The sequence below is a fragment of the Spinacia oleracea genome, chromosome 4, assembly GCF_020520425.1.
Source record: "Spinacia oleracea cultivar Varoflay chromosome 4, BTI_SOV_V1, whole genome shotgun sequence".
NCBI classification, from domain to species: Eukaryota; Viridiplantae; Streptophyta; class Magnoliopsida; order Caryophyllales; family Amaranthaceae; genus Spinacia; species Spinacia oleracea.
The window spans coordinates 87,561,993-87,585,281 of record NC_079490.1 but is presented as its reverse complement, the minus strand read 5'-3'; the positions used below and the strand labels follow the sequence as shown (position 1 = coordinate 87,585,281).

At 37.4% G+C, this 23,289-nt stretch overlaps 3 protein-coding genes across 5 annotated transcripts; 1 reads left to right on the top strand and 2 right to left on the bottom strand.

Moving 5' to 3' along the window:
• Positions 1 to 4,460: 4,460 nt before the first annotated feature.
• LOC110799791 (cyclic dof factor 3) lies at positions 4,461 to 5,207 on the top strand. The gene has a single exon (XM_022005061.1). It carries the CDS (start codon positions 4,461 to 4,463, stop codon positions 5,205 to 5,207), a length of 747 nt encoding a protein of 248 aa, XP_021860753.1.
• A 1,499-nt stretch (positions 5,208 to 6,706) lies between these two features.
• On the bottom strand, positions 6,707 to 11,070 carry LOC110799792 (probable inactive leucine-rich repeat receptor-like protein kinase At3g03770). The gene is made up of 7 exons (XM_022005062.2): positions 9,355 to 11,070; positions 8,661 to 8,794; positions 8,209 to 8,449; positions 7,883 to 8,070; positions 7,727 to 7,773; positions 7,280 to 7,391; positions 6,707 to 7,186 (listed from the first exon to the last, which is right to left on the bottom strand). Exons 1-7 carry the CDS (start codon positions 10,673 to 10,675, stop codon positions 6,932 to 6,934), a joined length of 2,298 nt encoding a protein of 765 aa, XP_021860754.1. The 5' UTR covers positions 10,676 to 11,070; the 3' UTR covers positions 6,707 to 6,931.
• A 466-nt stretch (positions 11,071 to 11,536) lies between these two features.
• LOC110799793 (chlorophyll(ide) b reductase NOL, chloroplastic) lies at positions 11,537 to 21,720 on the bottom strand. 3 transcript variants are annotated; one of them, XR_002536477.2, is made up of 14 exons: positions 21,317 to 21,720; positions 19,951 to 20,019; positions 18,016 to 18,077; positions 17,698 to 17,784; positions 16,012 to 16,079; positions 15,846 to 15,894; positions 15,688 to 15,773; positions 14,718 to 14,775; positions 13,263 to 13,313; positions 12,978 to 13,028; positions 12,846 to 12,887; positions 12,515 to 12,756; positions 12,259 to 12,369; positions 12,125 to 12,151 (listed from the first exon to the last, which is right to left on the bottom strand). XR_002536477.2 is itself a non-coding variant. In XM_022005063.2 (13 exons), the coding sequence occupies exons 1-13, from the start codon at positions 21,579 to 21,581 to the stop codon at positions 12,104 to 12,106; spliced, it is 1,047 nt and encodes a 348-aa protein (XP_021860755.1). In that variant the 5' UTR covers positions 21,582 to 21,716; the 3' UTR covers positions 11,537 to 12,103. The 3 variants fall into 3 exon arrangements, 2 of the variants coding, with proteins under 2 accessions (XP_021860755.1, XP_056697349.1); XM_022005063.2 differs by lacking the exon at positions 12,515 to 12,756 and having other exon boundaries at positions 11,537 to 12,151; positions 21,317 to 21,716; XM_056841371.1 differs by lacking the exons at positions 12,515 to 12,756; positions 17,698 to 17,784 and having other exon boundaries at positions 11,537 to 12,151; positions 21,317 to 21,718.
• Positions 21,721 to 23,289: the final 1,569 nt, after the last annotated feature.

The following is a 23,289-nucleotide window of genomic DNA, read 5'->3' as shown; positions in this document are numbered from 1 at the left end:
TTGGGGGATTTTAAAAATTATGAGAGCAGGGGTGGTAAAAGGTATTATATTACTTTTGTTGATGACTGCTCAAGATTCACCATGGTTTATCTTCTCAGGTCAAAAGATGAGGCTGAGGAAATGTTCCTCAAATACAAGGCCGAAGTGGAGAACCAACTTGATAGGAAGATCAAGAGACTTAGGAGTGATAGGGGTGGTGAATATGACCCTAACACTCTTAAGGCATTTTGTGAGCAGAATGGGATCATTCATGAGACAACGGCTCCCTACACACCCGAGCAGAACGGGATTGCTGAAAGGAAGAACAGAACATTGAAGAACATGATGAATTCTATGCTTATTAGTTCTGGGTTTTCTGATAACATGTGGGGGGAAGCTATATTATCTGCTTGTCATGTTTTAAACAGGGTACCTCACAAGAAGCTAGACAAGACTCCATACGAAATATGGAAGGGTCGTGCACCTAACCTAAGTTATTTGAAAGTGTGGGGGTGTCTAGCAAAGGTGGCTATACCCAGCTTCAAAAGGGACAAGATTGGTCCTAAAACGGTTGATTGTATTTTTATTGGTTATGCTTACCAAAGTGCTGCATATCGTTTTCTTGTTAAAGGTGCTAACAATTCTTATGCAGGTGGTAACATCATTGAGGCAAGAGATGCCGAGTTTTTTGAAACAGTATTTCCTTTGAAAATATCTTGTATCAATGATGTGCCTTCTTCTAGCACTTCTTATAGCATGCCTGTTGTTGCTCCTCCCACCTCTGATGTGAATTCTGAATTGGAGCCAAGGAGGAGCAAGAGGGCAAGAAAGGAAACCAGTTATGGTGATGATTTTATTACTGCTTTCTTAACTGAACCTTACTTGATTGATGATGACTTTGTTTATGTCTTTATTTTGGAAGATGATCCTAGGACCTATGAAGAGGCTATGAAATCTGTTGATGCAGTGTTTTGGAAAGAGGCAATAGATAGTGAACTTCAGTCAATCCTAAGTAACAATACTTGGGAGTTGGTTGATCTGCCTAGGGGTTGCAAGCCCATTACTTGTAAATGGATCTTTAGGAAAAAATTGAAATCCACTGGATCCATTGACAAGTATAAGGCTAGAATTGTGGTAAGGGGATTCACCCAAAGGCATGGTATTGATTATTTTGATACTTATTCTCCTGTCACTAAAATTGCTACTATTAGAACTTTGATTGCTCTTGCTTGCATTCATGATCTTGTTGTGCATCAAATGGATGTTAAAACTGCATTCTTAAATGGTGATTTGGATGAGGAAATTTACATGGTTCAACCGGAAGGGTTTGTTGTTCCTGGTCAAGAGAATAAGGTTTGTAAATTAGTCAAGTCCTTGTATGGGCTTAAGCAAGCTCCAAAGCAATGGCATGACAAATTTGACAAGACTATGACAGGTAATGGGTTCCATGTAAATGAAGGTGATTCTTGTGTTTACTCTAAGCATGATTCTGATGGTTGTGTGATTATTTGTCTTTATGTGGATGATATGTTAATTTTTGGGACTAATTTGGATCGAGTAAATGAGACAAAAAGTTTTCTAAGTTCTAAGTTTGAAATGAAAGATATGGGTGAGGCAGATGTGATTTTAGGAGTGAAAATCAAGAGAACTCCAAATGGCATTTGTCTTAGCCAAGCTCACTATGTTGAAAAGTTACTTAAAAAATTTAACTCTTTTGACGTCGATCCAGTTAGGACTCCCTATGATCCAAGCATCCACTTAAGGAAAAATAATGGTGATCCTGTTAGCCAATCTGAATATGCTAAGATTATTGGTAGTGTTATGTTTCTGATGAACTACACTAGACCTGACATTGCTTATTCTGTGAGTAGATTAAGCAGGTATACTCATAACCCAAGTCATGAACATTGGGATGCTTTGAAGAGATTGCTCAGGTACCTTAAGGGTACCATGGATTGGAGTTTGCACTACTCCAAGTTTCCAGGAGTTTTGGAAGGCTATTGTGATGCTAACTGGGTTTCTGGCAATGATGAAATTAACTCTACCAGTGGTTATGTTTTCACCCTAGGGGGTGGAGCTGTGTCTTGGAAATCTTGTAAACAATCTTGTACTGCTATGTCTACTATGGAATCTGAGTTTATTGCTCTTGAATTGGCAGGTCATGAGGCAGAATGGTTGAGAAATGTGCTTGCAGATATTCCGCTGTGGGGGAAGCCAGCTCCTTCAGTTGCACTTCATTGTGATTCGCAAGCGGCTATTGCTGTGGCAAACAACCATGCCTACAATGGGAAGAAAAGGCACATTCGTTTGAGGCACAAGGCCATCAAAGAATTGTTGTCAAGTGGGGTGATATCACTAGACTATGTAAAGTCTGAAATGAACATTGCGGATCCGTTAACGAAAGGCCTATGTAGAAAACTAGTTTTGGAAACATCGGAAGGGATGGGCCTGAAGCCCGTTGAATGAATTGTAAAATAATGAACTCCTACTCACAGAGTTCAAAGGACGACATTATTGTTATAATTCGGAAGCACAAAATTTTATTTTTTTGTCCATCCCCTAGATGTTATAATGTGCTTGCTACAATAGGAAAGAGGTTGAGCATACGGCTCTTAATGAACCCATACCATATGTTTGGTGGTGTGAATGTAGCTCACACTTGATGGGATTCACCTACGTAGGTGTGGAAGTGTGGCCGCTTCCTATGAGAATTGCGATATGGGCTATTCTCTAGAGCACCTATGAGCATATCCAGGTCGGACGTATGGCCAGTATAAGGCGTCACTTTATTCGCGGAGTCAGAATGTCATACATATTCAGTTGCGTGCTTTAAGTGACGGGTTTCTATCTCCCTATCAAGTTCAATACGAAAGTCACTTGGTAGGAAAGAGATCATAGCTTAAATGTCACTAAGTGTTAATTCAAGTCGAAAGACATTGACACCTATTCAATTGTTTTGTTTGCCCAAAACCAATATCCTTCTCCTTTCTTTTCTTTCTTTTCCGCATATTCGAACCTGTGGGGGATTGTTGGAAATTCTCATTGGAAAACACAAAGGAAAAAAGGGTGAGTGAAAATTCAAGAGTCCCACATTGGAAAAACTCTTCATATTCCTCTTGTTTATTAATTGGGGAATGAGTGTAACTCTTGTTTAAGAAAGTGTGAGAATGGTATGGGTGGACACATCACACACACGCGCGCGCGCGCCGGGCCGGGCGCGGGCCGTGGGCCGTGGGCCTTGGTACTTGGTACTTGGTACTTGGTACTTGGGAATGCGGTTCGCGGGCGTGGGGTGGGTTTTGTGGGTCAACCCTATTCTTTTTGGTAACTGGACCGTTTTGCTTAAGTCATTGTTACGGGAATCTGTATTGATTACGTAACCGTTGGATTAATTACCATTAATTACGTCCGTTACTACATTCAATGTCTCTGACCGTTTTTGGCTGTTGCAACATTCATTCCCTCAGCCGTTTTTGTCTGTTGCAATGCTTTCCTTCTAATTATTTAAATCAGAGTTTCAGTTCCCTTCTCACAGAAAGTCATACACACAAAATACGAAAACACATTCTTACTCTCACACAAAATTGCTCTCGGTTTTGGGCATACGTTCTGACTCCATCCGGCTTTGTGAGTGCACACAACGTCGGAGTTGCGCTAATCCTGGAGGGCGACCGCATTCTGTTCTACTGCACCGGGAGGTAGCGCGGAATCGTCTTTTAGGACAGTGGGTGTCCACGACGCAATAATTGTTCTTCGTTCAGTTCATCGAATCAGATAAGTTTGTTCTAATTTTCGCTTTAATCGCAACATATACAACCCTGTTAAGTGTTAAGTGTTAAGCAATAAGCATATATGTATTGTTCTGGTGCGTCACTTTTGCAATGTCAGAACCAACTAGGGTCAGGATTTTATGATGTTTCTATAGTTTCCTGTCTACTTCCGAGCCATGCCCTTCAATATTGGGTTTGTTGTCTTCTGATCAACTCATCACATCCCCTTCCCCAAATAACAAGTTACAAATTTATCTGCAATAATTGATGAATATTATTTATCAGTCCATATACCTTAAAGGGGTAGCAATGTCGAAATGCTGAGTTATGCATGTTTTTCTTTCTTCAAACTGGAAGCTAGACGTAGAAAATAGAAATTGATTGCTCTCTAAAGTCTAAACATATGCAAATTGTCTTTGTTGCGTTTGACACTATATGAATTGCTGCAGTTTGCTGACTTTGCTCTCAATTCTCAATTCTCAATTCTCAATTCTCAATTCTCAATTCTCAATTCTCAATTCTCAATTCTCAATCCAATGCTGTCCTATGAACATTTCCACATTTAGTCATTCAGTCTGTCAACATGGGAACCCCCCAGGTTAAGGTAAAATTAGATTGAGGCATTCTCAAAAAGGTGACACTTGAAATTCAATAAATATCCAACAAGAGACCTGTATCATTGAAGATTCTAGGTATGGAGTCCTAATTCCGATGTCAGAGAATCTGGAAATCACATCGTCTGTGCAACAAAGGACAGACAAGAGTCAAGAGGCGACCAAAGTTGCTGTGATGACAAAGTTTGATAAAATCCTCTCGTGCCCACGCTGCAACAGCATAGAAACAAAATCCTGCTACTTGAACAATTACAATGTTAATCAGTCTAGACATTTCTGCAGGAATTGCCAGAGATATTGGCCAACTGGAGGAGCTATAAAGAAACTTCCCATTAGAGCAGGTCGTTGTAAGAGTAAGCATGCATCTTCCTATCTCCGACCAGTAACAACATCCTCTCATAAAGAATTTCTATTTCCTTTCATATCCCCAACAATTCCAGAGGTTTGCATTCAAAACATTACCATTCCACTTGTGCCTTCCACTTGTATCAAAAGACTATCTGCTACATACAATGACTGTTCCGGAAATACATCTACTTGTCCATCTTTGAGGAAACATTCAAGGGATTTAAATTTACAACAAGACGAGAGAAATGACAAGGGTCTTTGTTTACCAAAGACTCTGAGAATAGTTATTGACCCTGTGGCAGCTGCAAAAAGTTGTATATGGAGTACATTAGGAATTAAACCACCTGGACAAAGGGATCCCGTTCCCGATGGGTGTATGTTTAGAGCGTTTCAATTCAGGCCTGAAGCAAACGCGGAAACATCACAAGTTTTCAAGGTGTTGGAAGCAAATCCTGTAGCACTTTCAAGATCACAGTTGTTCCGTGAAACTACTTAGAAATATACTCTAATTCTCTACTTGAGCTTTAATATTGACAAGCTTTGATATTCCTTGTGTTTTTTCATGTAAAAAAATAGATACAGTACTAGATTTGTTGGTGTTTTAACTTTTAACCTCCTAATTAATCACCCTCCCCCGTTTCCAAACATGCCTTAGAACATCAGTTTGTTGTGTTTCATTGATTTAGTCAGTCTTAACTCTTAAGCATTTTGAAAGAGATGCTGTAAATGAGACCATGAATCATGAATGTACTGTTGGAGCCATATCGCATGCCTTAAAATCACCGAGACTCTCACTGAACTTGGTGAATTTTTATTTATTTTTTGGCAATTAATAATTGATTGTATTAATAACCAAAAGCCTTGAGAAAACCCAAGGGAAAGAACAGTGATAACAAGCCACCAAAATAACAGCAGAAAAAACACCACCTACCCCAGAACTACAACAGCAGCTAGCACTAGACATACACTATTCTACCTTTAAGTTGATGAGAGCTTCTACAACAAACTTTAAACAGGATCTCTCTAACAAGACCATCAACTGATTTACCAGAAATGTCTAAAAACAAGAGCATTTTGAGCTAGCAAGAAATGGTAGATTGATTCAGTGAAGCACATGACACATAATTTGGACAGACAACCAGTCTTCCTGGTCCTCTTAATAACTGGTTCAAGCTCACTAGCAAAACCAGGTCCTCTTTTGTGAATCCCTAAGCTCATCAGTAGTTTCTGCCACACTGCAGCTGAAAAGGAACAACTATAAAACATAGATGTTCAATGGATTACACAATACACAGACATCAGAACAAGGGATGCCCCAAGCCTGAATCCTATCAGAAGTATACAGCCTGTTGAGGATAGCTAGCTTTGTTATTGCAAATAACCCTCCTCCAAGGAACCTTAATGCAGGCATCTATAGACCTTACTACTGATAGAGAATTTGCCTCTTTGAATAGAATTCCTCCACCCACCAATCTGATGAATAAGAGCCCTACAGCCAATGATCTTCTTCAATGCCCAAGAACAAGATTTAGGAATAGCACTAGGTCATATATTTTCATAGTTTTCATCAATTTGGTAGTGTAAGTGACGATACTTTAAAATCATTCTACGTGTTATCACTTTTCTGTAAATTTTAAATTTGTAGAGTTTCCTCTTTATCCCAAATTGGATTGTGGTGTTCGATATTACTCATACTCTTTATCTCACCTTAAATACCCGTGCTAGAATAAAAAACACTCCAATACTTGTACAAACTATGAACACATGACACTTCATTTTGGACTAAAAATATGGAATTTTTTTTTTATCAAGATAACAGTGTCTGACATGAGTATGTAAGTCCGAGTAGCATAGGTCGTGATCCACGTTGGACCTGATGAGTGAATACTGCCAAGGCAGCCCGGGAACCAACTAACCACCAAATACTGGAAATTTCTGAGTATTGGTTGGGGGAACAAGAGTTCAAAAACAATTTCAACATCTGCCTCCTGAATGTACATTCAACTATCCCCTTGTATGATAATCATGTCCCATTACCCAGAAAATTGGCATTATCTTTAAGAACATTATTTTCAGGTGCTAGCTTAATAATTTTTTGTTCTAAATAGTATATACATGATTAGAGAAAACCAGAAAATGAAGTAATGTACAGAAAAGCAGTATAAGATTAGTCAGAAAGAACCATTATTAATTGATATTGGAAGTTTATGATGGATTATCTCACTGGGAAGTGAAAACAGGGGACGATGGCCTGTCACTTGAAGCATCTCCATGATATGAATCTTGAATCTGAGCAGCGAAGTGCAAATTCCAGAGTACATCTTCAATGGACGGTCTATCATTATGGTCGTTTGAAAGTGATCTTACGCAGAGTTCCATTACTACTTTCACCGAGTTGTCTGGATACTCCCTGTGTACTGCTGGATCTAGAATCTGCTTTCGAGCTATCTTGTCTGCTTTAATGCCAACTTCAAACTGTAGATGAACATCAGTACTTAGAGATTTATGTCTTACTGTTTTCACCATATATAAAGATTAAGCTTTTTTCTGTAGGCGTTTATCACTTACTAAGTCTTTTACTACGGATACATCATTATCTGATGTGATTTCACTTCCTGCAATTATTTCCAAGAGAATCACCCCCAAGTCGTAGACATCACTCTTTTCGTCTTGTTTCACTCTGTATAAATGCAATAAATTGAAGATTATGTATTTCTCCGTCTACAAAAATTGTCAAGAAGGATGGCAAATGAAAACATGACATACTTTGGTGACACTAAGGCACAATAACATGGCATAATAATCAACAATCTATGCTCTCTTGCAGCCTAGGATTTTTATTTGATCAAGAAGAGCCAAGGTGTTGTCGCTTTTCATTCATCAATTTATTTATTTTCAAAAATGATTACACGCTTTAGATGCAGAAATAAATCTCTAATCAAGCATTATACATAGTTATTGCCTATTTTTTCCGGTAATCTGCAATGTAGCATCAGGCTAAAGTTAAGAACTTACATTGCTTTACCATTTTCCTTTGCTCCAGAGGATGGTAGAATATTGACCTAGAAGAATCAAAGCGGATGGTGTCAGACTGTCAGCTCCCTAAGATTTTTTTCGCGCCAAAATGAAGCATAAAACAAGATAAAAATATATCTTGGTGTGATAACTTACTTTGTTTTCAGCTAACAAAGGCAGATTATAGCTGTTCAGTTTCACATGAAGGCTATGATCCAGTAAGACATTGGTTGTCTTGATATTATTTGAATATAAACCAGGTATCATCCCTGTTTGGAGAAACTGAATTCCTTTCGCAACTTCAACTGCAACAGCAATTCTCTTTGCCCAGCTAGGCTTTTGCCCTTAAAAAATAGCGGATTAATTGGAAATCAAGTGACCAAGCAAATATACCAGGCATCTTTGAGGATATTAACCATATGGGTTTCTACCAATTTGATTGATGAGAAAATTTTTATTTTTATTTTTATTAAGGTGTTTACCTAAGATGAAATCTCTTAAGGTCCCATTCGGTACAAGCTCGAACACAAGATAAATTCTGCTTACAGTTGAGTCTTCTGTATTATACTCGAAGCAATGCCCTAGAGCACTGACCAAATGAATATGTCTCAGTTTCGACAATAGCTCTATGTCATGGGTATAGGCTTGTGTTCCACGCCGTTTTCTCACTTTCAAGCATTGAATGGAAACAAGATTATCATTGGCAAGTATTCCCTTGTATACCTGATAATCACAAAGGACATGCTTGTATCACTAAACCAAAAAATTTACTCCTATTTTCAAAGAATGAGTACAAGTTATACTTCATATTTTTTTTTGGTTCTCCCTCTTTTCTCCTTTTTTGTTGGTGGGGTGAAAAGATGACAAACTGTCATCTACAGACATAACTCTGATAGATACAAGTAATAATTGAATAGGGTGGAGAGATTCATACCGGACCATAAGAACCTTCCGTGATTAAATGTGACTCATCAAAGTTTGCTGTGGCCTCCTTAATCTCATCCAAGAGAAAGTTGCGATAAGCAGGAAGACCAAGGGGCCCAAGCTTGGCCATTTGACAGATTTCCCCTGCAATAACGAGTGAATAAAAACGTATCCTGGATAGTGAGGTTCCCGCCTCTCAAATTACTTACTGGTCTGTTTCTTACTGTAATATGATGATGATGATGATGATGTTTATACTGAATGGTTCACTCTTAAAAACACAAATTCTAAGCACATTGCATTTGCATCTTGTTTCATAGGCAGTCTCAAGTCCCAACACATGGAAATAGTGCAGCATGTGTATGTATTTTTGCAAGAAAAGTCTAGGTGTCAATGTCTGTATCCCCAAGCATTACCGGAGGCGGAGTATGTATTTTTTTTGTACAAATTTGCATTACTTCTATCGGTGGTATTGAGTAATAATGCAATAGACTCTTAGAGGTGAGGAAGTGAGGAACACTTCCATGGACTTTCTTTGCATAGTTACATAAAAACCTATTACCATCACCACCTACCAAACGGACCATCAAGACAGCTGAATTCTAAGCTCTTTGACACAGGAAATCATGTTTCAACTTTATGGGAAAGTACACAGAAAATTTTGATAAAAAAAATAGTAAAGCAGCGTAAAAGAAATCGCTTACTCGCGTCCAAAAGCAGCTTGGAAGGGTACATCATTGTTGCCTTCTCTAGTATGACTCTTGTTTGAGGTTTCTTAAAGGCATGTTTGGAGAATACAAGGCCAACACCCAATACCATTAGACCTGCAAGTGAAGTTGCTCCTACTATGCTCATGGCTACCACAACTTTAGACCCATTGTCTTTGGTTTTATGAGGCAATATCTTTACTGCCAGAGCTTCATTACGACAAAATGCATAACGGTGTTGCCTTTGTCTCCCATTCGACAAACAATTCCCTCGGTAATGGACAATTCGACTTTTATTTCTTGATTTCAGACAAGCAGGCAAATCACCAGTCAAGTAATTGAATGATAAATCCACAAAGTTGAGGTCTACACCACAAGTCATGTTGTGCAGAAGCATTCCATGGAACTTATTCCCAGCAATATTAAGATAACCAATCATTGGCAAAGAAAGCAACGACGGCAAGAACAGCTCAACAAACTCATTGTTAGAAACATCCAGCTTCTTTAGTTGATAAAAGGAGCTCAAATTATCTGTCATCCCAAACCTGAAACTATTCCTCCTTAGTACCAAAGTCACCAATTTATTATGCAAAGTGGGAAACTTTGGTCCTAAAGAATTGTTCCCCAAATCAAGAACTTGCAAATTAGTCAAATTACCAAGATCAGGAACTTCACCATTGAGTTTATTCATTGAAAGTTGAAGAATCCTCAAATTCTCCAACCTTGCTAACGAACTCGGTAGCGAACCATTTACTGAATTATTCTTTAAACTAAGAACAGTTAATCCAGAGAAGGAGCCAATCCAAAAGGGTACTTGACCTGTAAACTGATTATGGTCCAATACAACAGTTTGAAGATTTCTTAAACCCAACAATTCGAAAGGAATAGTGCCATTCAATTGATTTGAACTAAGATTTAGCATTTCAAGAGAAGATAAGTTACCTATAGTTTGAGGGAGGGGTCCCCTTAAACCTAAGGACACGAAAGATAAGACCTTTAAAGCTGGTAAAGCTGTAAGAGCAGCAAAGAGAGCTTCCATGGAAATATTACCTGAAATTGAAGTAAACCCATTAAACCCTTGAGTATGAATTTGAGTAATGTTTTCTTCATAGCATGCAACTGTGAGATATGGGTTTGGTTCAAAGCTGCAAACATCAATGTTTTGGTCTAAGCTGTTGATGGTTAATGGGTGGTTTAGAATCTGATGAATTGTGAGAAATGCCTGTAATTGTGAGTGTGGCAACTGATTAGAGAAGTGGATTTGTAGCAAAATTGTGAAAAGGAGGAGCAAAAATGGAGATTTGAAAGCTTTTTCCATCTGACCCAACCTGCCTTTGGAAAGTTGGCAAGTTCCAAAGAGTTGAAGGCGTTTTGTATGGTACTATTGGTATTTTAAGGCAAGAATATCTTAGGAGTTTAAAAAAGTTCAAGTTAAAACATTACAGTAGTAATTAAGGAACTAATAGGACAATGATATATCGATGTTAAGGGGTTAGCGACTAACAAAGATTAACTTGGCTAAGTAATGCTGAGGCCTGAGGGACGGGTCAATCAAACATTCAAACATTCGCGAATGCCTTAAGTCTTATTTTTATAGCTGGAGGTTATTTTGAGATTACTGAAGAAAACAAGAGCAGTAATAAAATATTAAATATGGATACGTTAAGACAAGTGCAGTAATGCAAAGTAAAGAGAAAGGAGAACATCTGTTTGTGCATGTGTCAGAAAATGCCTACTTTTACTGTCAAAATCTCAATGGAATCCTGTGAATCAAAGCATTACCACTTGCTAAAATATAATTAATAAATTCTTTCATTTTTTTTTTTTTTTTTTTTAGTAATTCATATAGAGTAGGGAGTCATTTTCGCCTTTTTCTTGTGGGTTTTTGTTTTTTTTGGCGGCAAACGTCGTTTCAGTTGGTTCACGGGATAAATAGTGTTTAGTGGTAATAGTTCACACTTAGCTCAGTTTCCAAAGCAAATATCATGAAATATTACAATAAAGTATAATATGGAACTGTTTTGTCTTTTTATTACTTTATATAGGAGTATTTTCCAAGAAAAAGTAGTGACATCATACATTACTAAATTTAAGCATGAGGACTACAAATGCCCCAACCTAGAAAGTAGAAACATAGCACGCCAACATCAGATACATTTAGTTCACGGACATCAGAATATCAGATACCACAGACCACAGTACTATATCAATAATTCAGTATATCAGTATGTAGTGATTACATATTTTTCCACAAATAAGTGATGAAGATAAAATTGGACCTAGTCCCTTTTAAGAAAGTTGAAAAAGAAAAAAGGGTCCTAAAATAACAGAGATACCCACTTCCCAACTTTCATTTTCAGCTTATTGTGTAGTAGGCAATTAGGCATTGCTCACTTGTTGAGTCTGGAACAACCGGTTTTGTTTATCTGCAAACCGTGTTAACTCGGTATAAACCTTCTCAAGTATCAGAGTTTGCACAGTCCAGATTTATTAACAACTGAGGATGGAGTTCGTTCAGAAACACAGCAAAGGGAGAGTATGTATGTTGGTTTGCTGAGCCATATGATCAGCCTATCAAATCCATTACAATACACTCGGAAATCATCTGATCGTTTATTGAATGAAATAGTACAGAATTTGTCAAATCCCTTCACATAACCACAATGATAGTTTCAAAAGGGGTGGAACTGTGGAATAAGTACGAGAGATATCATAATATTCATAGAAACTGCAAACTGCAAACTTTTCAATCTTCAACCACAAATCTATTCCTCCTAGCACCAAACACAATTCTCTGCACAAGGAACCGGAAATGAAAAGTTCGTTTCAGCAAAAAAATATGGCAATAAGCGAATTGCTTATTTGAAAACAGAGCAAAAATCTCAATTTTGTCGGACTTACTGAGAAGATTTGTGTGTATGCTTTCAACCCAGTCAGAAACCGTACATACGTTGGTTTTGTTGATCCACTGCCTGCTACCGATCTGACATTGGGAACAAGGTACTCCGCGACCTGTAAACAGGAATATGACGTTACTACTATTTTATCATTCAGAATCAGAAAACATAAGCAATTTGTCACATTTCCGGGTTTGTAGCTTTGTTTAGTGCCAAAAAGCACATTCAACCATGTCAACTTATTAACTATTTGACTTGACCTGTTGTTTCATATCTAAATGAGCGACCGGATTGACGTATTTGAACGAGAAACATAAATCCAATCTCGGCAGTCACCATCCTTGCCACCAATCATTGACAGCACAAAAACATAGGACATCAAAGGCTGTTGCTCCTTGTTTAATGTGATGGGGCTGAAGTAAAGCTTTTGGGTTTAATGACTTCTAATGCATTATGATTACAGAAAGCATTTCATAACTAAGAATCACTTCAAACGAGAGAGCTGCGTTTTGGAATGGAATGCTTGATCATTTTCAAAGGTAAGCTACAAGTCCGTTGGCAGATTAGCTGGTGATAAAGATGGAAACTTACTACTTCAGCAGGTTCTGCAAGAACATTTATGAAAAACTTTGCCTGCAGAGACGAAATATAATTAAATAAATTAAATCCTATTTCGGATGGAAAATAAAAAAAGTGAGACAGGAAATAAGTCGTCAATTGAACCTGCTTTGTAGTAGCACCTGACATCAGAAGATCAGTTGTGACCATTCCAGGCTGCACTTTCATTATTAGATGGAAAACTGTTCACATTGTAATGAAATCTAAAGGGAAAATAATGCTAATTAAATAATAATCCAGGATTAATTTAACATCTTCAGCAGACATCGTCACGGGGAGCGCAAATTCTCCCCTTTTTTACATTTAAAAAAAAAAACAGTGACCATCAATATTGGTAAAGTATCCAGCACAAGGACGGCAGTTAGATAAAGTAGATAAGAGATAACATACCGACAAATTATGCACCACAACATTTTTTACATCCTGCATCTGTAACTCGGCCTGGCAGACAAAAATTTCAATTAAAATATTGCATTTGCCCATGAACATGCATCTATGACTTTTTTCCTACTAATTCCAATGTTTTACCCATTTAAGATAATATTAATCGAACTATGAAAGTGAAAAACAGCGACAGAAAATATCTAGGATGACCGAAAGCTACACATTCTGTGATCACCTCTCAACCCACCTCTTGCCTTCAACTGTAAGAACTACAAAACCCCTTAGCTTGCTTGTTTGTCAAAGCACTGTCCACACACAGGGGTACCAGCACATTTATTCCTACTATTTATTAAATGTATAAACAAAGAGTTCTTGAGATATAATTTGAAAGTTCAGCTTCAAATTGGAAGATCTTAAATTCTTAATGCTCATGGACCTCTTAGCATGAACACTGAATAAACACAAGTCTAATGCTTATCCAGGTCCATCTAGCTACGCTGCATCCGGTGGTGGACGGGAACCAGAGCACTTATGCTAGAGGAAAACAGTCATAACAAGTTATTAAACCCAGTCTTGTCACTAATCCTCATCACACCAACAAACCACGACAATTCAGCAACCAAAAGAACATGTAACCCGTTCGGTATACTGCCAGTTTTTAGTTTGTGGTTTCATAATTTTGGAAGTCGTATGATTTAGGTTGGATAATGAACTTAAAATTATTCATACCTATAATAATCATGTTGATTTTGAAAATTGGCCACAAAATTATGGAAACTACATTTTCTGTAATCCATTATTTTTGTTTTAGTTTTCTAGATAACAGAAAACTGAAAACAGAAAGTGATAACGAAGTGATAGCAAGAATTGGCCAATTGCCATCAAGGAAGAATAAGTATAGAACTACTATCCGTCATTGACTCATGGGCGTATGCTAAAGAGAACTATTAGCTGTCGTGGCCACATGCTTTACAAAGATACGAAGTACGTAGTATCTGCCAGATAACCTTAAGCAGGAGCATAAAGTAAGTAAAATTCACAATTATCATGAAACCTTTGTCTAAGTTCACCCTTCCTCAGCCAAGAGGACGCTAACATAAAAGCAAAAACATAAAAGCTACTTTTCCACCTTCACATAACTTAAAAAGTTCCGAAAATTCTTAGCATTCCACGTCCATTTACCCCCCCTGTCAACCCTTCTCTGACCCACACCCCTTGTTTTGGAAAATAAAAATGAACCTCAAGTACGACCCTTTCCCACCGGTTTCGGCTCTAGAGCTGAAGACCTGAAGTGAAAGTGAATTTGATTTATGAAATATTTGACGCTCAAGTTTTATGACTCCATCAAGCACACCACAAAGGCCCAACAAGAAATGGCTTTGGGAAGGACAAAATATCATTCCGTCAAATATAGACAAGTGCAATAAATAGAAAATTATTTCAGTACAAGCTATTTCCGACCTGCAATGATTTTGTAAGGTGCACCACACTGCGCTTGGTTGCTCCGTATGCAGCAAATCTAATCAGTGAGATACATCAAAATCAACAACCATAACTTAAATCTTCTAACAATGACATGTCATCCAAAGTTAAAAATTATGTTATAGTATATATATATACAATGATGATAAGCTTAATCCAAAGTTAAAAGTTACTATAATGCCTAATCTCAAAACGTGTCATCTAACTTTTGGTTGCTCCACTCCCTGTTGCTGTAAACATGATGATAAGTTGATATAGATATAGATTTAAGACTATCTCTGGTTGGACGGAAACTTGATCTCATGTACGGTGATTCTCACACTTGTTCCAGGGCTCACTGTAGTTTTTGAACCTCAGCTGCTTTAAGACCCGACAATTCAAAATGCCATAAAGGAATCTAACAGCAAAATCACCTTGAAGGCTGGCTCAAGGAAAGAGGCAATCCAGGGGTAAACCTAATCAGAAGCTTTCTGTAGGTCTATCATAGACTGAAATGAGGATATTTTGGGGTATTTTCTATGCTTAGGTCAACAAAGACTCTGATAAAGATGAGGTTAAATCTGTTTATAATACTTTCACCAAGCTTCAACAAGGGGATCACTGGGAGTAAAAGTTCTTATACTTAGAATTTAGAAAGGTATTCTACAATTTGTTTTTTTTTTGCATGGGTTACCATAAAGGCCGGGAGTATTGGCGTCTTAACCAAATTCAGATAAGCTACTTTTCAAGACAGTTTAAAGAAAGTGAACAACTGTGCGCATCTATGGCTGTCGCAAAAATATTCTAGGATTCCCACACTTTTTCTGCTGTTGCTTACTTCATTTTGATTTTGGGGGACTCAAGGTAACAAAACATAAGGCATAAGAAGAAAAACCTTAGTCACATGGACATGTAAATTTCATCAACAAAAGTATTGTACTATATGACGTTAATATCAATTGAAAAGTACCTTGGAGTCGGTCTTCCATCAGAACCAGCACCATCAATATTAAATATATGACCACCTCTGGGTTGGTTTAACATCAGCTTCATAGCCTATATAACAAAAAACTGTAAGGGTGATGTGCTTGGATATTTTTTGACAGCAGAGAACTATATGTCAATTACCTCCCGACAGCAGATCATCAAACCAAGGGTATTTGTAGTGACCACCTCACTGCATAGATGTACAATATTAATTAATCTCAATGGAACTCCAAAAAAAGAAAGCTTGTGAAAAATGGATGTGTGGGTATGAGGATAAAGATGAAGAAAAACTAGGATTTAGGCTTACATGAGATCCTCATCTGAAGATTCTGCCAAAGGCTTATAGCTATATGCATTGGATCCTGCATTATTAATCTGCATCAGTAGTAATACTTCGTATAAGATTAATCTAAAGGTCACTAACGAGTAAACATCACATGCCAGATCATGTTGATATATAATAATCTCAGAACAAATTTTATCATGAAACGCTGTTCTCTGAAGCAGTGATACCTAATCGGGTGTTTTAAGACCTCGTACAAACATAGCCATCTTACAATAATAGCAAGCAGGTGAAACAACATTAACGAAGTTTATTGCCTCTTCCTTATGGTTTTAAGAGTGTAGGACTACTTTCCATTATCACTCATGCATAAATACAGTAGTGCATTCTCCAAAACTAAACAAAAAATGAAACAGTGATGGGATCGAGGCAAGTTTTGACACCAAAACTGTCAAACACACATATGAAACGTCATAAGTCATAAGAGTACCTACACATGCATTTATATCAGTCTAGACTAAGCATCAATAGCAGAAAGACCAACTTTAGTACTTTACATTATTAACTTGCATTCATTCTCCATATATCTCGGGGTTATTCTGGTAGATAGCAAGTTTATTATGGAGCACATTTTGTAGCCAGAATAACCAAGATCTCTTCTTTCCCAGGCCATGTTTAGGCATGCAGTTTCTGACTCAACAGATGGACTCAACATTCATCCCAGAAATAGATCTAAAACCTACAAGAGTCTCCTAATTCTACATCATGTAGATCGGTCTTCCCATCAAAAAGAAATAGTCGAGGATATAAGTATACCTATCAAACAGACCTGTGAAATCTGTTACGGCTCTAGCGAGTTTGGGTCTAGTTCAGATCAGTTTTATGGTCAGTTTTGGGTCAAATCTTTACTGTTATTTTGCAATTTGTTTCAGATTTTGGACTGAACATTTGTGTTGAAGACCTTTTGGGAAAGTTCTAATTGATTTTTCTGGACAGATTTTTTTTCTAGGTCTAGATATAAGCTCGCCAACTAGGAGGGGACACTATATGCTCAGGAAGACCATACAACAAACTCAGCAACCAAAACCCCTAAACCGCTTATTGGAAACCACAAGGGACAACAGATACAAAGATACAACAGACCAGAACAAATCCTCTTTATGGACACTTGGACACCCAGCCTTTCAGCTAAAACCTTTGAAATTTGGCTATCCAGCAGAAAATACCTGTTCTAGTTTCACCACTTCCTCATGCTTTAGCAAACACTCTACAATTCCTCTCTAGGGGTATGGCCATGTTCTATTAACAGCATGAGCTAGGACTATTTTAATACTATATTAGCCAATCGTGTCACGCGGTTACCAATACCAGACCCAAACTTCCATCTATGCTTGGTTGATTGAGCATCTAATTCGCATTCCCTTTCAGCACACCAGATCCTGGTGTGATGATGTCCTTCAATGTTGTCGTTTAGGCAAAGCTTATGTATCACAAGCAATGAACTATGCCTATTTAATGAAATTGGAGGGAGCTAAAATAATTAAATTATTAAGATTCCATCCTGAGATTTTATTGAAACAGACTAGTGACCCGGACCAAAAAAATGTCGAAGGATAAGAGTAGAACAGGGGAAGGGGGAAAACCCTTAACAAGAGAAAAGACAAAAGGAATTAACAAAATAATAAGAAGAAGAATCAACTAATCAAGTACCCATATATCAATGTACTTTAGTTTTTCTTGTGCAAATGCAACTAAATTCTTCACATCTTTCCCATCCCTCACATCACACTTGGTACCCTGCAAAAAGGTTATTTTAGACAATTGATGAACTAAGTACAAAATAGGTGGCCATTATAATGAGATGTTAATGAGAAGAATATATAACAGTATTTTCTTTGAAAAGAAGATAATTGATGAACCGGTATGAAAAACATGGCAATTGCAATGAGATGCCACTAAAGAAGAATATTTAACTGTATTTTCTGTAGAAAATAAAGTCTGATAATAAAGAGGTTTTGGAGGAGTTACCCACACAAGCAGATCCCCGAATTCTGCTCTCAAGCTCTGAACTGCCGACTCTACTCGTTCGCCTACCACAAGAATGGTCCATGTCATCATATGACTGGTTTATATCACCTTACACAATTATTTCGAAAAAAGGCCTTTTGGACCTTCCTCAAAGTATGCGCTAAATAGCGGGAGCCTTTTATACTGGGTACGACCTTTTTAAAAGACCTATGAGGTCAAGCGAATTGTCGGTTATTCACCACAACAACCAGTTGCAACAAACCAAACTAAGACAAATGCTGAAACACCGCCAACTTGTTTGGTAGGCAGTAATAAATGACTTCATTGGTAATGAATTCAGTGGTAACTCATGAAGAAAGTCTAATGTCAAATTGTTAATGTCCATGCCAATGAAATTTCATCCAAATATTTTTTTCCTCCATAAATTCCATTACCACTCAATATCACTGTCAAATTGGTAATGAAATTTATGAATAAATAGAGAGATTTGGAGTGGTCAAGCATTATGGTAAACATTGACATAAGACTTTTTAGTAAACTATGTATAAATTACTATTATTACCATTCACTATCATGATACCATCTATCAACGAGTCGTAATAGCATTAGTAGCATATAATTTGTTTCAAGACATTTCACGGAATGAAGAAAAAAATAAGCTAGGGTCCTATGGTGGCGAGAGACATATAAATTAACAAACAACTCAATTGATCATAACCAGAAATGCATCACCTGTTCGTCTTCCTGTCATACAATGTTAAGAATATAATCCATATGTGCATATTAAACTAGAATCCAACATTGAAGAAATAGAGAGAAATTGACTAATAAACAAGATTGGTGGGCTACTCCACCTATCTCCAATTGGTTTTAGGATGGAACCTCGTCTGGCTCATATGTGGTCAATCTCTTCTCTAATATGGGCTTGTGTATGGTCTGGTGAGTTTAAGATACAATGACCACATTCGTTAGAAATTTTGCTATTTTCCTTTGATAATAACTTAGCAACCAAGCTCGAGTAAGATAGCATATGCTAATATACCGGCCTAGCTACCCTGATATCAAACATTTAACTGGTCCCTTTAAACAGGCAAGAAATTAATGTCCTCAAAGTGAATTAGCCACCCTATACATTTGGCTACCATATCTAAATACAAGGCTACTGTTTTATCTAGAGGAGATCTCTCAAAGAACAACCTTAATGAGCATTTTCAAGAAGTTGTAGACTTAGATTAATCACATTTCTATAGCTTTAAAATTTGAAGTTAATCCAAAAGAATCCAACATTACTTATTAAGAAAGCATCAGATTCATTAAATTCTTAGAAAAAGGCTCAATCAAGGTAACACTTCGGCCGCCAAGTGAAAAAGGCTTAATCCCTTTATTTTGTTTTGCTTTTAAGATTCATAATATTAACATCTGTAGAAATGAGTAACGGGTCAATTGGATGAATAGTAAGCCACCTTCCAGCATTTTAAGGTTGTCTCCGACTCTCCGTCCCTGTAATTCTCGATACCGAAGTAACCGAACAGTCGAACACTATTCACATCCACAAACTCATATATCCAACCATTAAGTCGCTCATGAAAATCATATATGGGTAAATTCAATTAATCAAACATCATGTATTCATGAAGGAGCATTTGAACTTCACTTGAAGTCAGTTGCTCAGATAACCTATGCGGACGTTTCAGACCTCGGTGAAACTTCGTGAAACAGTTCCTTCATAGTCCTTTGCAAGCCGGAATTAACGAAAATAAACAGGACTAACCTCTAAGTAATCCAATCTAACAACTTCTAACATATGTATGAAGCCATATTCAATTGAGCATACACTTTGTTCAAAACTGCCCTAGGTAATCCATAAAATTGACAGTGAATGCAGAAAGAACTTTATCTTCGTAATATGGATGGATTGCGTATAATAACTCTCACCTCCCCTTGAACAAATAATGACACTGTCACCTGCTTTTAGAAACTCTTTAGCTAGTGCATAGCCTATCCCTGTTCAGAAGACGAAAAGTCAATACCATGAAGTGAAAAGAAAATTGAAAAGAGAGAGACAGAGTTAAAGAGAACTGAACATCCAAGTAAATCATGCCTAGCTCTAAGCCTCTAAGAGAGCTGATCCATATTTGATCTTGTGTTTCTTCCAACCCACTTAGCAATAGTGGTGAGGGGTGATTATTCAGATTATAGTTCAATTGCAAGCTAGTATCATCAACAGTTCATCACTTATTCATCTATACAATTCTCAAAAAGACAATGACCAACTTCAACTTCTGATCCTAAAGGTATAACAGAAGTGTTTAGATAAAAAATATAAGATTAAGTAAAATTGATAAACACATTGGTGGCTTTTGGCATTTGATCTTTCACCATATGCAAAGAACTCTCTTTAGTCAATATAATTTTCCTATTTAATTCATGAATATCCAGAAAACATGATATTACTCAAGGTAGAGAACATCCAGCTAAAAGTACAGCAACTCATCAATTGTGACAACCTTTAGCACCAAGTCTAATGAGACAATTGGAAACAAAGTCTGGCCTCTTCTGTTGCCCAAGGGGACACAAATCCTGTGGGAGTAAATAATTTAAACCAACTCCCAAAAATGGCCAAAAATTGAACATGGCCAATTGCTTTCAAAGAGAGGATCCTAAGGGAGAATGATTTAGTTAACATATTTCTTTCATGATTTCTTTGGTACAAGAGAACTAATCCATATTACTCCCAAACGAAGAAATGACACATTAACATAAATTAGTACAAATAAACACAACATGACAACTAATTGGGTTACATTTTGTTGTACAACCAACTACATATACTTGCACTTCATGGGAAAGATTCCACTTTAAATGTGTATATATAAAAAATAAAAATATAAAAAACCAAGGATATTGCAATCTCATTCTTATGGATTTATACCCCCAAAAAATATTAGAACAACCGATAGCACCATTGAGCTTCAATAAACAAATGCATAAACAGCCTACAAATTCTCACATTTGATAAACTTAAATTTCAATAGTAGTATATCAACTTAAAGTTTGAGTTTCCGCGTCATACACGAATCCTTTCAAAACATCAGCTGACAAAAATCCAAAATATCATTAACAAATCACTCAACCCACTACTAACAATTAACAACCCAAACAAGCTGATCAATTAACAAAAGAATCAACAAATTTAAGCTCAAACTTCGACACACGTTTACAAGATCAAACTTCAAACATTAATTGATGGCGATCAATAAAAATTAGAAGGGTAAAAAAAAAGGGAAAGAATGAAAACAACCTTTGGAGGAGCCAGTGATGAGAACATTGAAAGGAGGAAGCATAGGCTGTTTTTCGCCATTGACAGAAGAAGCTTGAGCTTTAAGCAAAGTAAGGGGGGTCCTAATATTATTAACAAAATCGCCATTGATGAGATTTTGGCGGGAAGTAACTGTAAAGAAATTGGATTGAGATGTAGTGAAGGAAGAGTAGAAAGAGAATTTAGGGATTCTGGCTTTGGGTAGAGGCAGTAGAGATGGAAAGGATGAAGAACAAGTGGCTGCCATTGTTGTGGATAAACTACCGGTTTTTAAGCTTCTATGATTTTTGGACTCTCTGTGTTGCGTATTGCACTATTGTGGAAGACCAGTGGGACTGGGACTGGGACTGGGACTGGGACTGTGGGAGGAGAAATGTCCAAAGCAATTTTACAACGATGGACGAACACAAAATCTTATTTTTAAAGGGCTGTACAGTAATTTATTGTACATAAAATTTATTTTAGGCAAGCCCACTTAGCTCACAAGTGTAAATTTAAAGGTATATTGTAGATCTGTCAAAATAGGTCATCGGGTCGGGTTTGGATCGGGTCATGATCGGGTCGGGTCAATATTCCATCCGGGTTGAGTTCGAGTTCGGTCGGGTCGATTTCAGGTCGGGTCATGTCGGGTTGTTTTTCTATCCCGAGTTCAGGTCAGGTTCGGGTCGGGTCACATTTCGGTCAGGTTTGATTTCGGGTTCGGGTCTTATCGGGTCGGGTTTAAACCGGTTTGTAGCAGGTAATTTCGGGTTCGGGTTTTATTGAGTCGGGTTTAAGTCAGTTTGCAACACAGTTATTTTCGGGTTCGGGTCTTGGTTTTGATAGAATAAAAATCGGATCAGATAGAATTCAGTTCGGGTCACCCTCGGGGGTGGGTCAAACTCGTGTCTGATAATTAACCTATACATTTTAATTATTTTATATTGTAAAAAATATTGTTTAACTTATTTTAGAGTTAAATTTTATATAGACCAAATAATCGCGTGTTTTTGTCAAGTCAATACATATAAAGTGAATGTGGATTACGAACCAATGATCGATTTGGTCATCTCAAAATGTGAAAATGAAAAACATTTACTCCCGCAACTCGAATTGCATTTTTGGAATGAGGGGTAAGTTAGTGGATCTCGTGCCAATGCGAGTCTCCTGTGTGATAGTGTAACCGTTTTTCTTGTTGTTGAAGACATTGACATAGGTCGCGCAGACAAAGAGAAAGACTATCAGTTAGGATGTTAGATTCAATTCTTATTTTTCATCTCATCCAAATTGCAAAAAATAACTCGAAATTATTGTAAAAACAAAACAAGTTTTACTTTACTTTTGTTTATTTATATAAAAACGTTAAGTTGTTCAACACGTTTTAGTTTTTTTTTGCGTTTTAATTTTTCAGTATCTAGTAATAAATAATTAAAATAGATTTATCGTTGAAGTTAATATTTGGTCGTGTCAATGACAAGTCGGGTTATCAACAGATCGGGTAAATCGGGTAGCGGGTTGTCACAGGTCGGGTTAATAGCATGTTTCATCGAGTTACAATCGGTTTCGGGTTGACATCGGGTCGGGTATCGAATCGGGTTCGGGTCATTGTCGGTCGGGTCAGTTCGGTTATCGGTCATCTTCGGGTCGGGTGTCGGATTCGGGTTCGGGTGTTACAACATCAGGTTAAAATCGGTTATCGATTTTTTCGGGTCGGGTACAGGTCAGGTTTCGGGTTACCTGTTTTATCGTAATTTGGGGTCATGGTCAGTCACGGGTTCGGTCGGTTCAGGTCAGGTTTTCAGATCGGGTTAGTTTTGACAGCTGAAACCCATACCTACGACAACACCAACTGCATTGGTCATCATAATATAATTCCACTGGAATAAGTCGAATTCATCTTCGGAATCATCACTAATTGAATTGTCCGTTGGTGGAACAAGGCTTGTTGTATGACCCTTTGGCATTGGCAACCCATA